The sequence below is a fragment of the Cupressus sempervirens genome, chromosome 2, assembly GCF_028749045.1.
Source record: "Cupressus sempervirens isolate cs-2001-9-10 chromosome 2, ASM2874904v1, whole genome shotgun sequence".
NCBI classification, from domain to species: domain Eukaryota; kingdom Viridiplantae; phylum Streptophyta; class Pinopsida; order Cupressales; family Cupressaceae; genus Cupressus; species Cupressus sempervirens.
This window is the reverse complement of record NC_143119.1, coordinates 342,134,805-342,148,365: the sequence shown is the minus strand read 5'-3', so window position 1 is coordinate 342,148,365 and position 13,561 is coordinate 342,134,805. Positions and strand designations below refer to the sequence as shown.

At 33.2% G+C, this 13,561-nt stretch overlaps 1 protein-coding gene across 1 annotated transcript in view; it reads left to right on the top strand.

Moving 5' to 3' along the window:
• Positions 1 to 12,806, top strand: part of LOC149572526 (uncharacterized) — a 69,655-nt gene extending 56,849 nt beyond the window's left edge. The window contains exon 5 of the mRNA XM_089813644.1: positions 12,018 to 12,806. Coding sequence (XP_089669770.1) covers positions 12,018 to 12,224 — 207 coding nt within the window. The 3' untranslated portion in view covers positions 12,225 to 12,806. The remainder of the gene's footprint in view (positions 1 to 12,017) is intronic.
• The last annotated feature ends 755 nt before the right edge of the window (positions 12,807 to 13,561 follow it).

Below are 13,561 nucleotides of genomic sequence, written 5' to 3'. Positions count from 1 at the left end.
CAATTTTGCAGAAATTGTGCACAACAACCATTGTTTTGTAGAAAATATTGCTCAGAACAATGACACCTAGAAAAAAAAAACGTGCATGAAAACGATGCCGAAAAATTCCAAATAGAAGAGGCCCGAAAAAAACAAACACAAAATGACGCCCAAAAGCCCTACTCGGGTTTGAAGGAAAAAAACAAATTCCTACAAAAACAAAAAAATGAACACACCCATGCAAAGTTATAAAACATCTAGGAGTTAAAAAATTTCATGAACAAATTATAGATATTCAAAACCTATTTCAAAAAAAAGAAAAGAAAATTTCAATAATGAAATTATTTTTTGAAAAAATATAGCTTTGATATCATATTATGGTAAAATAGTGAATGTGTTATTAAGTATAGATATAAATGATTTATATATACAAGTATACACAAGAATGTTTCTTTAATGAAGAAAGAAATAGAAACATTCTAAAGAGAGAAAGAGAGCGAATATGGAAACATAAAAGAAGACTGAGCATTAGAAATAGAAGTAAATCTACGGAAGAGAGAGAAGCAAAATTAGAGAGATTTTATTCTAATAGTATTTGTATATCTACTAATAGGGTTTTTGGTATTTAACTTTTTTTTAGTTTTATCTTCTCTCCTTTTTGTATTTTTAGGAGAAAAGTACATAGAAAACAAAAATATCTCCATCATACAAGGAAGCTGTCTCTCTCAAACACAGAGGAAGATCACAATTTGATTGATATCTAATTGTAGTCTCTCCAATCGTTGGCATGGTTGTCATTGCTTCTTAGGCAAATAGGGTCAGTTTTACTGGTGAATTTGCAGTGACAAATTTGTTATCCAATTGATTTTTGGCAACTTAGCTAGGGATAGAAAAATGTCAAGGCATGTTATTCTTTAGAAATGAAAAAGTATTGTTTCTTAAATGAAGGTTGGCAACTCTGTCTAAAAGGCCAAATTTAAATCAACGGTTTGATAAAAGGAAAAAATGGATTGCAATAGTGATAGTGATGATGAAGACTATTCATATCAAAAGGTTTAGGCATGATGAACCTATACAAATTGAATATTCAAAGAACTTCTACGGTGGCATGCAACTAATTCCTAATAAAGTACACCCTTCTTTACTTCATACTTGGCAAAGAACTAATGAGAAGGATGGAAAGAAGACCAATTTTCTTGTTTATGAACATGTTTCTAAAATAGTGAAAGATATCAACATGATTCTCGAGTGTTACTTAGTTCTCAGTAGAAGTGGATTATGTTAAGGTTGTAGCTTCTGTCGGATTGATTTTAACATGAGATACCTTGTTGATGGTGAATCATCTTTAAGATAAATATCTTATATATGTAATATAATACATATTATATATTTTAAATTATATATATTATTATATAATAATATATTACGTATATGGTTAACATATTAATATTACATATATGCTTAAGGTGAGTTACATATATGGTTATTTATATTACTATTATATTAATATGTTAACTAGTGATGTTTAACCATGGAGACATGTCTCCTCTCATATTTATAAGTTTTCATTTGCATTTGGAAATCATCAATTACAATGACCATGCTAGTACATTTGCAAAAAAACGATCTAAGTTAATCAACATGGTATCAGAGCCAAGTTCCTTCTATAAAAGCTTGATAGCTTGAAGGTAGATCCGATTGTATTTATAAATCGAGGGACCAGGAATGAGATGATACTACAGGCATGAACTTGACTTCCAGTGAGTTGGGTGAATGGGAGACTTACAATATTGTAGATCTTTGAGACATGCATTTTGTTGGTTGACGTTGAAGGCTTGCCACAAATCGAGCTTCAAGAACAGAATGTTCGATGGCATGGTTTGTAGACTGAGATGGGCACAAAGGTCTCTACTAGTTGCTACATTGGATGTGATCTTTGCAGGGATCTTTGAATGTTACAAATGGTATCTCACGACAACTCTTTCCTTGGTTTTGACAATGTCGCACTTGGGGGTCTTATATTCATACAGAGGGAGTTGCTTATTAATTGATGATCATCCATATATGGAAAATTGTGAAATCGCATGATGAGAATGGATAGGATGGGGAAATGGCTACAATGGTTATATTTCACTAAACCATGAATTATTTCCAAGAGAGATCCACATCCCACCATGTGTCATCGAAACTTGTAGGGGATATGCTTTGTAAGTAATCGTTGTGGCACAATGAGATTGTCAAATTGGAATATCATTCCACCTTGGTGTGAGCTCATCGTTGCAAAATCAAAGGACGACCTCTATGTATGTTTAGACACAATCTCGTATCCTACGTGCATGCATGCCTACAATATGCTAAGGAAATCCACAGCCAATACATGTAAAATGGCCAAAGCGAGCCAGAAAGTTTAAGGTAGAAAGATATCGCCATGCTCTTAATATCTCATAGTGAGTAGAAAATAGAAGACGAATATTTTTATGAAAATTAAGTTATCAAATTATTATAAGGATGGTGAGTGTTTTATTGCGAATATTTGGTTGACCAAACCCTAAACCTAATATTAGTAACTCGGGGAGAAAATTGCCCGTAGATTGCAAAAATGTGAAATCGCAAGGATTAAAGTCTCATCTCTTCAAAATTGTGAAAGAGGTAGGTCAGAGGTAAGTATTGTTTTCAATTTATAATATTGGAAACATTAGACATCTTACCTATTTTTTCAAAATGAAACATTTGAGGATATAAATAAATATTTATTCTCATTCCAATTAAAAAGAAAAAAAACTTATGAAAATATTTTCCATTGTTGAAATTAATAAACTTTATTTTTTGGAAAATAATTTCATAGAACACCTTATCTAATATAAGCAATCCTATGAGAATTTTTTTTATTGTTTATGTCTTTGAATATATTTGAAATTAAAATTGTATATATTTTCTATTATGAATTTATAATTACACTTTAATATTTGTAAGTGAAACTTTTAATGTAAAATATTACATATCCTTACAAATAGAATTTGGGGTATTCATTTATAAAATGTGTTTTTGATAATATTACCATTTTGAAAATGTGCTTGCCTAACATTATAGAAAAGTGTAATGTTTTAATTTTTAAGCAAACTTTGAAGCATTAACCTCTTTTCTCTAAATCGAGAAGCTCGAGTGAAAAGGTCTCCGAAAATATAAAAGTCAACATATCACAATGGTAAATACTCTCACCTTCCAAAAATGTGGAAAGGTAAGTATTATTTTTCATCAATTTTGAGTAATATATTTGGGAAATAGTAAAATTTCATTAATGTATTTGTTTTCCCAAAATATTTGAATTGCTCTTGGATTAAATTATCATTTGATAATGGGTTGAAATTCAAATATTTTGAAATTATATACTTTTTCCCTTATAGTGAAATTTGAAATGATTATTCCTTTATCACTTTGATTTCAAAGAAGTATTTATTATTTGTGCATGGAAAAATATTTCAAGAGATATTATATTGATATATCCTTATATGAGTTAGGGAAATAATGTGGCTTTATAATAATAATTGTTCATTAATTTCCTTTAGTTACCTTTGAAGTGAATTTTATTTTATTAAAAGGTTTTGAAAAAGTATTTTATTTGAATATTTGAAAAGATGATTTTAATAATCTATTTGAATGGAATATATGTATATATGTTCAAAGTATAGATTTTATCTATTTTTTATTGGAAAGAGCTTATTTTGAGAATTATATTAGACTCTCTCTTGCATTTCAATATATACTATAAGAGCTATGTGCCTTGATCTTTTTCCTTTGAGAATAGTATTACAAGAAAAAGAGGGAGATTGAGAATTAGAGGCGGGTTGATATTTCAAGAAACCCTGAAAGAGAGGGAGAAGACCGAGGATGTTATTTAGTTAATCTTCAGTGATCTTAGTCTTATTGATTAAGAGGGAATAAACAATGTTGAGATGGATTTCTTTAGTAATCAATAAATTGCCACTGTCAAGAGGACCGTGATTCATAAATTATGACCATGTGATTTTAATGGGCCTACCCCCTGTGTACATGAGGAAGTAATGACTTCTAAATGATGTCACTTGTATTTACAGAAGTTACTGTAAGGAAATTGAGTTGCTATGAGACGCTAATGAAGTTTTTAAGAATTCATTTGAACTGATGAATGAAACTTGACGTATGAGTTGTAGAGTAATTCATGTGGCACAATCATACTTAAATCAAGATATTGGCGTATTGTGGACGAGTTTGATAAAATGGAAGGACATGTTCACCTCTACTATTAAACTAAATAAATGTTTGGACGAAAAGAGCAAGTTGGAACTTAGAAAGGAGTTGACATATTTGATACAAAATTGTTCAAACAATATAAGAATGAGTGAAAATTTTACATTGTGGGGGGAAATAATAGTCAATGTTCCATTCCCACTCGAACCTTATTTAGAGGGGAGATGTTCCATTCTCAAATAATCTAAAAGGACAATTTCTAAATCTTCATGTGAAGATAAGTATTTTACATTATCTACTCTTTTTAGTCTCTCTCTTATTTGTAATTCTATACATACTAAAAGGGTTATTTGCTTTGATCTTGTCCTTTATGTTTGAGGATATTCTTACAGGAAAAGAAGGTTGATATTTTACATATGCTGCCAAATATTATGCTGACTCAATCTAATGATAGTAGCTCCAAAGACCCTGATAATCAAGATGGATAAAGTGAGGCTATTAAAACAAACATCCTTGATGATTGAGATTATGAGATTCTTCATACATTAAGAGGGAGTATGACACTTCTTCTAAGGAAAAACAGGAGCTTAGAAGTTTGATACTTGTAGGGAGTCTAGAAATACATGCGTGTAACTACATGATTTTGATGGTCCCACTCCTATGTATATAATGAGGAAGTGATGCCTTATCACCAGAAATTAGATATGAGATTCAGAGTGAGTTTGACAATAATCCTTGGGGAAGAGAGTCTTTAAGGGAGTAACTATTGGACCTAACTTCCTAGGATCATTGTTCAGAGGGAGAATTTTTTGAGGTGCATTCTTCTTTGTGAGAGAAAATTAAGATGAAAGCCTTTGTACTACCCTTTGACTGGGTTCATGGTGGTTACTATTTCATATATGATATGTAATTAAAGGTGGCGATCTTTCATTGACATATATAAACATAAGATGACATCTTATAAATGGTAGACTTGTTATCATGACAAACTTCATTAAATTGTTGTCCCAAGTGGCGATCTTTCATTGACATATATAAACATAAGATGACGATCTTATAAATGGTAGACCTCTTATCGTGGTTCTTTGGGCCGGATTTTGCCGGACACCATGATAACCAACTTGTTATGGTTCTTTGGGTTGGATCTTGCCGGACACCACGACATAGTTACTAGTATAGACCACACTTAAGGTGGTGTTTTAAAGTCATGGAAATTGTTTAAATTATGTGTTATGAAAGATGAGAAATTTAGCCTCATGGTGAATTGAATATCACATTGAGATGATATCTCTTCATATTCTTGAGAGCATAATGTGTTCTATAAATCCTCCCTAGCTAGGAGGGAGTGTTAAGGTTGTAGCTTCTGTCGGATTGATTTTAACATGAGATACCTTGTTCATGGTGAATCATATTTAAGATGAATATCTGATATATATAATATATATTATATATGTAATGCAATATATAATAATATAATAATCTATATAATATATAATATATTATTATATAATAATATAAAAATATATTACCTATATGGTTAACATATTAATATTACATATATGCTTAAGATGAGTTACATATATGGTTATTTATATTACTATTATATTAATATGTTAACTAGTGATGTTTAACCATAGAGACATGTCTCTTCATGAGACATGTCTCTTCATGAGACATGTCTCCTCTCACATTTATAAGCCTTGATTTGCATTTGGAAATAATCAATTACAATGGCCATAATAGTACATAAGTAGAAAAACGATCTAAGTTAATCAACAGATTATTGGTGAACCTAAAAAGGTCTGAGTTTTAAAAAGGTTTCTATGATGATATGCATCTCACTTCTAACAAGAATTATTATTCTGTCTCAAACTTCACAAAAGATTGAGGAAAAAGATGGGAAAGATAATTTAATCTCTCACTCATGATCAAAAGTCTTCATTAGAAAGAGGTCATGCATGTGAAGATAAAGAAGATGCTAAACCAGTTATGGAAAACATACCCTTTCATATTAATGAAGTTATTGTAAGGAAATTCAGTTGCTGTGAGATGCTAATGAAGTTTTTAAGAATTCATTTGAACCATCTACGAGTCTCTCTTTGATGAATGAAACTTGACATATGAGTTGTAGAGTAATTCATGTGGCACAATCATACTTAATCAAGATATTGGCGTATTGTGGATGAGTTTGATAAAATGGAAGGACATGTTTGCTTCTATTGTTAAACTAAATGAATGTTTGGACGAAAGGAGCAAGTTGGAACTTAGAAAGGAGTTGACGTATTTGATACAAAAATGTTCAAACAATATAAGAATGAGTGGAAATTTTACATTGTGGGGGGAATAATAGTCAATGTTCCATTCCCACTCGAACCTTATTTAGAGGGGAGATGGTCCATTCTCAAATAATCTAAAAGGATAATTTTTGAACCTTCATGTGAAGATAAGTATTTTACATTTATCTACTCTTTTTAGTCTCTCTCTTATTTGTAATTCTATACATACTATAAGGGTTATTCACTTTGATCTTTTCCTTTATGTTTGAGGATATTCTTATAGGAAAAGAAGGTTGGTACTTTACATATGCTGCCAAGTATTGTGTTGACTCAATCTAATGATAGTAGCTCCAAAGACTTTGATGATCAAGATGGATAAAGTGAGGCTCTTGAAACAAACATCTTTGATGATTGAGATTATGAGATTCTTCATACATTCAGAGGGAGTATGACACTTCTTCTAAGGCAAAACAAGAGTTTAGAAGTTTGATACTCATAGGGAGTCTAGAAATACATGCGTGTAACTGCATGATTTTGATGGTCCCATTCCTATGTATATAATGAGGAAGTGATGCCTTATCACCAGAAAATTAGATATGAGATTTAGAGTGAGTTTGACGATAATCCTTGGGGAAGAGAGTCTCTGAGGGAGTAACTACTGGACCTAACTTCCTAGGATCATTGTTTAGAGGGAGAATTTTTTGAGGTGCATTCTTCTCTGTGAGAGAAAATTAAGTTGAAAGCCTTTGTACCACCCTTTGACTGGGTTCATGGTGGTTACTGTTTCATATATGATATGTAATGAAAGGTGGCGATCTTTCATTGACATATATAAACATAAGATGGCGATCTTATAAATGGTAGACCTGTTATCATGACAAACTTCATTAAATTGTTGTCCCAGGGGGCGATCTTTCATTGACATATATAAACATAAGATGACAATCTTATAAATGGTAGACCTGTTATCATGACAAACTTCATTAAATTGTTGTCCCAGAGTGCTTGAATTCATGATAACGATCAAATAGAAGGTAACCGTTTTAAGGTGACAATCTTATAAATGGTAGACCTGTTATCGTGGTTCTTTGGGCTAGATTTTGCCGGACACCATGATAACCAACTTGTTATGGTTCTTTAGGCTGGATCTTGCTGGACATCATGACATAGTTACTAGTATAGACCACACTTAAGGTGGTGTTTTAAAGTTATGGAAATTGCTTAAACTATGTGTTATGAAAGATGAGAAATTTAGCTTGATGGTGAATTGAATATCACATTGAGATGATATCTCTTCATATTCTTGAGAGCATAATGTGTTCTATAAATCCTTCCTAGCTAAGAGGGAGTGTTAAGGTTGTAGCTTCTGTTGGATTGATTTTTAACATGAGATACCTTGTTGATGGTGAATCATATATATATATATATATATATATATATATATATAATATTATATAATAATATAATAATCTATATAATATATTATACATTTGGTTAACATATTAATATTACATATATGCTTAAGATGAGTTACATATATGGTTATTTATACTACTATTACATTAATATGTTAACTAGTGATGTTTAACCATGGAGACATGTCTCCTCCTCTCACATTTATAAGCCTTCACTTGCATTTGGAAATAATCAAGTATGATGGCCATGATAGTACATTTGCAGAAAAACGATCTAAGTTAATCAACAGATTATTGGTGATCCTAAAAAGGTCTGAGTTTTAAAAAAATTTCTATGATATGCATCTCACTTCTAACGAGAAGTATTATTCTGTCTCAAACTTCACAAAAGACAAAGATGTGAAAGAGAATTTAATCTCTCACTCATGATCAAAAGTCTTCATTAGAAAGAGGTCATGCATGTGAAGATAAAGAAGATGCTAAACCAGTAATGGAAAACATACCCTTTCATATTAACCACCACCTTGAAGTATTTTTAATTTATTTTAATATTGGCCATCATATTACTTAGCAAATGTTTGGTTCTTGCTATTCCCTATTTATTTCTTTGTTGTGCTATGCGTGTTTGTATTATTAAGTGGAATACCCTTTATTAGGCAGTGAGGAATGTCGAGCTAAGCTGCCCTTTTGGTCATACATGATCATTTTACTTTATGCGGCAGTCTTTCATGGATTAGATCATCTTTGGTTGATTGTTAATCCTAGTTTACATAGGGTTAGAGTGGATATTATTATTGTTAATTCCACAAGTATCATCAAATGCGCTCTTGTGGGATGTCACATGAAAATCAAAGTGGCACAGTGACAACATGGTGGAGTTACTCTTTGTTAGGGTACTTGTGCACAACGTTCTTCTGAAGGATTTCTGCTGAGTCATGATAGTGGAAGAAACATTCATGGGATGTTATGGACACTAAAATTGATCTGGTTGCTGCTGTAACCTCTTATTTTAGAATTCTTAAAAGTCCATTTTTGAGCTATTATGAGTGGATTGGAGGGAGATTATGAATAGGACTTGGTCTCCTTTTGAGTTGGTGACCTTTGGGATGACTATTATAGTTGGGGGCACAAATGGAAATTTTATTCTAATCAAGTTTATTCAATTTTCTAGTGATTGTCTTACTCTGCAAATGTTGCAACTCGAGAAAAGTCCATTTGAGTTGCTACGAGTGGATTGGAGGAGATTATGAATAGGAGTTGGTCTTCTTTTGGGCTGGTGAGTTTTGGGAAGATAATTAAAGTTAGGGGCACAAATGGAAATTTTATTTTAATCAAGTTTATTCAGTTCTGTAGTCCATATTGTCTTCCTTTGCAAATGTTGCAACTAGAGAATTCAAGTTTGTATAGCTGTAGATTTAGGTGATTTCAGTTCTGTTAGCTCATTGCCAAAAATAGATTTGGACTTTTGATGGAGAGATTGATTGGTTGGGCTAATCAGTTAACATGTTGGTTGGATGTTTGGGCACCAAATCGGCATTAATACTTGTATCCAACTTTCACTATATATCGAGCAATAGATTTGATTTTGACAACACTTATTTGGAGGAGTCTAGGGTGTTAGGAATGAGATAGTTTGTGATTACTTTCTTGAGCTTCCTCCATTGGTGCCTCAAATTGAGATTTTGGAAGGGCAATACTTTTTTGAAGAGTTGACAAAATTTTGGTAGTTTTGGATTCCTCTTCTTTCTGGTGGGGTTCAAGAGGTCTTTTGTATAGGTGTTCAACATGCTAGTGCTTGGAGTAAATGGCACAACAGATTTCTGAGGTTGATTTAGGACCCTGAGATATATCATCTACAATTTTAGTTTTGTCAGCATCATAGTAACACGGGTACGCGTCCCCTGCTTTTCGCCCCACGTCTTGGAGATGGGGACGCACCTGGGACTTGGGGACTTTGTTCCCCCGTACCTAGCGGTGTCACTAGATTCCGCCACCTCCGCTTAGGATGGGGGGATGTCCTAGTGTTGACTATTTGTTGATTTGACTATTTATGTTCAATGTTTGATGTTCCAATTCAATGCAATGTTCAAGTATTCACTTTTTTAGATCTTTATATCTTTTATTGCAATACATCTTTCCATAACTAGCATTTTAAGTACCATAAGTGTGGTATATGCATCCCCCCCACTGCCCCCCTGTCGTCCCCAAATTAAGGCCCCTCTGTCCCACCATCCTGGAAACTTGTCCCCCCATTCCATCGTACCCCCATCCCCTAGGGCGGTGTAAGTTTGTAACTATGGTCAGCATATTAATCATGGGGCTAAGTTAGAATTGCTCAAGAACAAGCAATTTTGAGGACAGATTGTATTGTCCCCTTAAGCTAGTCTAGCATGGACAGATCGTAGCCTATTCATCAGATGTTTAGCTAATTCTAGAGGTGTTTAACAGAAGCAGTTTCTTGTTTAGACGGGTATAAGGAGCATAATGCCCTTTTTCTGAAGCCTTTTCAAACACTTCCTTCAGCAATTACTATTTTTAGTAGGTAATGGATGCGTACCAACCGAGTTGGTCGCTTTTTTTACTAATATCTAAGTTGATTCAGGTGCAGATGCTGATTTGATTGGGAGAATCTTGTGCGCAGATGCACAGATTCTTTTTTTGGGGTTTTGGATGTGTTTATACACACACACAGCTATATATATCTGCAAATAAATGCAAGAAATATACAAAATTAAATCGTTAAGAAATATATTTGATTGGAAAAGGTGTACGTTTCAGTCTTACTGAATACCTATTTAGTAGAGGCCGATGTGGAGGCATTTGCTGTTTATTGCCAACCACACCTCCTTAGTGCTGGTCGTACTGCCTCATGCTAGCTGCACCATTTCACGAGCACGGGTGCAAGGGTTTTATGGCAGATGATTGGTCTTTGAAGGTTTAAATCTGGATTCTTGGTGTTTAGTAATTGCTGCAAGTCAGTTCAATGCTCAGCCACACCATTTTGGAGTCATTTGGTGAACTAGGGTTTTGGGACATTGTATTTGCTGGTCATTTCAGTAGCAGACCTTTATTTCTCCAAATCAGAGGATGGGTATGTTGGATTTAATTGTGTAACACCATTTTCTGATATGGGTTGCTCTCAAATTTAATAAATTTTGTAAAATGAGATTAGAAATTAATTCTGGAATTTTCAGTTATGTTATTTCTGAGTATTGTTCATTTTCTCAGTTTGTAAAAATGCTAGAATGTTATCTATATTTTTTGCATTATTGTTTTCATTTAGATTGCCAAAAACAAATTCAAAACGCAATCAAAACACAAAAATAACTAGACCAGAACAGGGCTACATATTACAGTTTATTACCCTGTAAAGATTCAAATTCATCTATAATGAAACTACGAGTTCAGGGATATATATTAATTGTATGCTCTAGATTCTGTTTTCACAATCCCGCCGATAATTCTCAGGCTCAGCCATCTTGGTGGCCATACAAATTTCGGTAATGTGTCAAGATTTCTGGAATGTTGAAGAGGAACTCCTGTCTGAATTTCTGCCAATATGTGCGCTGCTGCCTTATCCAACCTTTTTGCTCCCACCTGAAACATGAGAATTTAGATGGCCTTTGAAGGCTCTAATTCAAAACTTTTTGTTGAAGACGGCTAAGCCTTAATGCCTCTCCAAGAGGCATCACTTGTTTGCAGTTGATTGCACACAGCCATGCATATCCTTTGGTGGGGATTGCTAATAGAGCAATGATTTTGCATCACATTTTTGGAGCTCTTTATTTATTTTTGATTGCAAGAGGAACTTTTATAATTATCAATATATTTGTTCTAGCAATTGATAGCATATGTTTTTGCCTGTCATTTTGGGGTGCAGGTTTTCCTCTCTTTTTCTGGATCCAATAACTGCATTTGTGGGTTAAATTATGTCGCCAATGATAATGGTTCATCTGTCCTTATGATTATTGTTTACTGATTGCATACTTGTTGCAAAAACTACATTAGTCTCTAGAGTTGCAATTTGTGAATGTGCTCAGGTGATTAGTCAGATTTTGGATGTCTTTAAGAATTTTTAAGGTTTCTAATTCCTCATATTATTGATGTGGGTGAAGTGCAGTTTGCACGACTTTATCCTCTTGATCAAACAGACATGTCCCCTGCTATGCGATCAATTAATTTTGGAGATTCCGTTCCTCCATCAGTAGAAACAGATTCTTCTGCAAGGGATTACACGCCTCCACAATATCTTACTCTCTTATTCACAGACTTGGGTGTGTTGACACCATCTGCCGTCAGTGATGAACTTATTAAGCTCTACTTGTAGGCAGGTTCAACTGAAAGTAGAGAGGATTTTAACAATTATGATGGCATTCAAGGTATTTGAATTTGCCAGCAAACGGAGATGAAAAGGAGCTGAATGATTTATGTATGCTACATGATTATTACTTCAGGTACCTAGAGGCTTTGACATGGCATATGTTGGCCCTTTTTCCCCAATTTTAACAAGAATTGAGTCTTGGGGGCAGAGGATTTAAGGCAGAAGCAATTTGCATAGATGGTTATTTCACTACTAGTAAACGTAGGATTATCCCCTAGTTAAAGAGTGCTTCGTTGGTCAATTTATGATCTAGAATTTCTGGTAAATGGAAGCAGTCAATCCTGGGGTCTTCTCAACCAATGGCATCTGTAGTCATAATTTGCGCTTACCATTAATCTCCATCACAAGGAATCCACAGGATTGCAGATGCAATTGCGTATACTAGCAACAAGTACTCTGAGATTGATCATCAGAAAATTGTACTAATGAAAATTGTCAGCTTCTTACTCTTGACTGCTGCAAGGTTGTGTATCATGTCACAGATTTTTGTGTGGAATGAATTCTAATGAAATATTTATTTACCAAAAAGTGAAGCCAAAATGAAATTTCAATTTATGTAAACTATTAAAAGATATTCCAGTGGTTCTTCAGTGTATATGAGGATTAATATGGTGATTTGCGGTCTTCCAGTAATCATTCATTTGTTTTCTGGTGGTTAACTGAGTGTATACAAAGATAGCATGGAGATGAAGATGCTTTTCTTGGTTAGGGAGCTGCTTGTGCTAGTTAACTGAGGGCTACCTCTTCGAAATCGATATTTCTCTGTATCACATGCTTAGAATCCACGCTTGTTGTAGTTGTGATTTTGTCGATGTTTATTTTTCTTTAATTTATTTTTGTGCATGGATGTGTTGAAAGTTTTGGAAATATTGTACAGTGGTTTATGTCAGATAAATGGGCATCACCCAAGTTGTGTTTATAGTGGAAAATAAATTTACTGAATAGGATGGAAATCATAGACTTGCTTAAACATTATCTTTTAATTTTAGCCAATTTTAAATTACTTGTGAAGATTTAAATTAATACTGAAAATTACAATCATTGTATATATTTTTTCTCCTTTTTCCAATTCGTGATATGATAGCCACTGCTGCATGTAGTAAAAAAAAAGTAGGTGTTAAGACCTGATTAATCTAAGTTATTTGTAACATTAATTACTAGTAGTTGCATGCTTTTGTACATGCAACAATGAGCTGATAGATTTTATTTTAAAATTTTAAAATAGAGTATAATAAAAAATTTAAATGACTTGCTTATCATACATTTGACTATATAGTTGTTAG